The sequence below is a fragment of the Nicotiana tomentosiformis genome, chromosome 12 (assembly GCF_000390325.3).
Source record: "Nicotiana tomentosiformis chromosome 12, ASM39032v3, whole genome shotgun sequence".
Classification (NCBI taxonomy): Eukaryota; Viridiplantae; Streptophyta; class Magnoliopsida; order Solanales; family Solanaceae; genus Nicotiana; species Nicotiana tomentosiformis.
Window position 1 is genome coordinate 135,245,453 of NC_090823.1, and position 3,329 is coordinate 135,248,781.

Below are 3,329 nucleotides of genomic sequence, written 5' to 3' on the forward strand. Positions count from 1 at the left end.
AGCTCATTCCATATAGAAAATGTGTGGAGGATCTTAGCAAAAGGTTCAAGTCCATCGAGTTCAGGTACATTTCTAGGTTTCACAATGAATTAGCTGATACCTTGGAGACCCTGGCCTCAATGCTTCCATATCCGGGTAATACTCATATTGACCCATTAGAAATTCAAATTCGGGATCAACATGGTTATTGCAATACAATTGATGTAGAACCAGATGGTGAACCATAGTACCGTGATATTAAACAGTTTCTAAAAATAAGAGAATATCTGGAACATGCTAATAGGAATAAAATGAGAACTATTAGGCGTCTCTCTAATGGTTTCTTTTTGAGTGGGAAAATCCTATACAAAAGAACTCCAGATTTGAATTTGTTGAGATGTGTGGATGCCAAAGAAGCTGAAATGATTATGAATGAGGTGCATTTGGGAGTTTGTGGTCCGCACATGAATGGATATGTTCTAGCAAAGAAAATCCTTCGGGCAGGATATTATTGGCTTACTATGGAGCGAGATTGCTTTCATTTTGTTCGCAAGTGCCACCAGTGTCAGATTCATAGTGACTTGATTCACTCACCGCCTTCAGAGTTGTATCCTATGTCGGCTCCTTGGCCTTTTGTTGCTTGGGAAATGGACGTCATTGGCCCAATTGAGCCAAAAGCTTCAAATGGGCACAGATTCATCTTGGTTGCAATTGATTACTTCACCAAATGGGTGGAAGCTATTACATTGAAAGTAGTTACCAAGAAAGTAGTAGTAGACTTTGTTCACTCCAACATCATCTGTTGTTTCGGTATTCCAAAAACCATTATTACAGATAATGCTGCTAATTTGAATAGTCATCTGATGAAGGAGGTATGTGAACAATTTAAAATTGAGCATCACAATTCTACTCCTTACCATCCCAAAGCTAATTGAGCTGTTGAAGCTGTGAATAAGAACATCAAGAAGATTCTTAGGAAGATGATCCAAGGGTCTAGACAATGGCATGAGAAACTGTCTTTTGCTCTGTTGGGATACAGGACAACTGTCCGTACATCAGTTGGCGCAACGCCCTACTTATTGGTTTATGGAACTGAAGCGGTCATACCTGCTGAAATTGAGATTCACTCTCTCCAAATCATTGTTGAAGCAGGGATTGAGGACACTGAATGGGTGAAGTCCCGATTTGAACAGTTGAGTTTGATTGATGAAAAGTGTTTGGCGGCAGTTTGTTTTGGTCAGTTATACTAACAAAGAATGGCACACGCTTACAATAAGAAAGTGCGCCCAAGACAATTTCGAGGTAGGACAACTTGTTTTGAAACGTATCTTTCCACACCAGGAAGAAGCAAAAGGAAAGTTCGCCCCGAATTGGCAAGGTCCTTACCTCGTCAAGAAAGTATTGTCAAAAGGAGCTCTACACTTGGCAGATATAGAAGGAAAGGTGACTGATATATCCGTCAATGCAGATGCGGTCAAGAGATACTATGTCTGACATGGCTCTGTTAGGGCATTCTTATATTTAGCATTCTTAGGTTGGGATGACGAAAGGCTATCATTCTCGCTACCCAAACACTGGTCAACCCTAGTTATCCCTTTGAAGCCTTGTTCATATTTCTTTGTTTTCCCCTATTTTGGAACCAATGTACTTAAAAAAAATCAAAACAAGTTCATGTTAATTGAACTAAGTCCGACCTGATTCCGAAAGGATATGTAGGCAGCCTCACTTTGGGGTTCGATCATACCAAAACAAAAATCCACATTTCCCGGTATTCAAAAAACAAACTGGGGCATGAATTTATTTTATTTTCGATGGTTGATCCATCAAAATGGTTTCAAAAGTTGTAATTCAGTTGAATAGTTCTTTTTACCTTTCCCTGCTAAGACCTTCTGATCAACTTTCGAGAATGCTAAGTCAGTATATTACGGGTGATGCCTCAACCATTGTAAAGAGAGAAAAATAAATGAGAGAGTCTTATTGGTGAAAACCTTCATGGGCACTATAAGGCAATGGTGAGTTGAGAGAAAACAAATGAGAGAGGTTAAATGGTGAAAACCCACAAAGGGCATCATTGATGATTTAAGGCTTCGTACATCCTGACACAAGCATGGTCAAGACAAAGAACTCAGTTTCAAAGTTAAGTTTACAACAAATTTTGAGAATTAGACGGTTCAAACGGATCGTGCATCCAGTCCAAAGGGCATGTCATGTTCATTGAAGTCCTTTCTTATTCTTTCCTCTGAAAGGGATACTTCTTGATTAAGTTGTAATACCTACTAGTTTACCTTCTTATTTTCTTTCACATTAAAATTTTGAGTCCCTTTCAGTATAATCTTGTCAAAGCAAACCAAACAAAAGGCCGCAAAATTGGTTACAGTTTTCCCGTTATATAAAGCAAAGATTGCTGGGCATAAACCGTATGGGCAAAGGCATAAAGCCATCTGTGATTTTCCTTGACGAGCAAAAGGCTGGAAGGACTGAACAATGTTCTAAGGGTCAATAGAAGTTACTCAGTTAAAAAAATTTGGGAGCAAGGTTGTTTGCACCATAAACACAAATGGTGATAGGCACAAAATAGTCAGGTTTCGATGCTGAGAAAGAAAATCTCCAGAAAGTAAGGATAGAATCTCCCGGCAATTTGTACGACCATCGGCGAAGTTAGTTTTTCTAACAAGTGTAATGGACGCAAGGTCAAGTCACCCAAGAAATCAAGGCCACAAACTGACCACCATTTTAAAACTAACGAATGTTTCTTTGTTCAAAGCAGGAATTGAACAGTTTTAGGAAACAGTTCGTGAAGGGACGAACCCCACCAAGTGAAGTTCTCAAAATCCTTGATTTTCTTCCAATATACATATAATCATGCTATTTTTAGTTTAATTTTAGGGAATCAATACTCTATCTTCAATACAGGGTACTACATTCCCTAGTTACATTTCTCATTGCCAACATAGGGTACAACATTCCCTAGTAGCATCTCAGAGTGCCACGAGCCTCATCTTATTGCCAACATAGGGTACTACATCCCCTGGTTACATTTCTCATTGCTAACATAGGGCACGTCATTCCCTAGTAGCATCTCAGAGTGCCACGAGCCTCATCTTATCGCTAACACATGGTACTACATACCCATGTTACATTTCTCATTACCAACATAGAGTACGACATTTCCTAGTAGCATCTCAGAGTGCCACGAGCCTCATCTTATTGCCAACACAGGGTACTACATCCCCTGGTTACATTTCTCATTGCTAACATATGGCATGATATTCCCTAATAGCATCTTAGAGTGCCACGAGCCTCATCTTATTGCCAACACAGGGTATTACATCCTCTGGTTGCATTTCTTG

General features: G+C 39.5%; 1 protein-coding gene across 1 annotated transcript; it reads left to right on the plus strand.

Moving 5' to 3' along the window:
• Positions 1 to 593: 593 nt before the first annotated feature.
• Positions 594 to 1,229, plus strand: LOC138903446 (uncharacterized). The gene is made up of 2 exons (XM_070191417.1): positions 594 to 851; positions 948 to 1,229. The coding sequence occupies exons 1-2, from the start codon at positions 594 to 596 to the stop codon at positions 1,227 to 1,229; spliced, it is 540 nt and encodes a 179-aa protein (XP_070047518.1).
• The last annotated feature ends 2,100 nt before the right edge of the window (positions 1,230 to 3,329 follow it).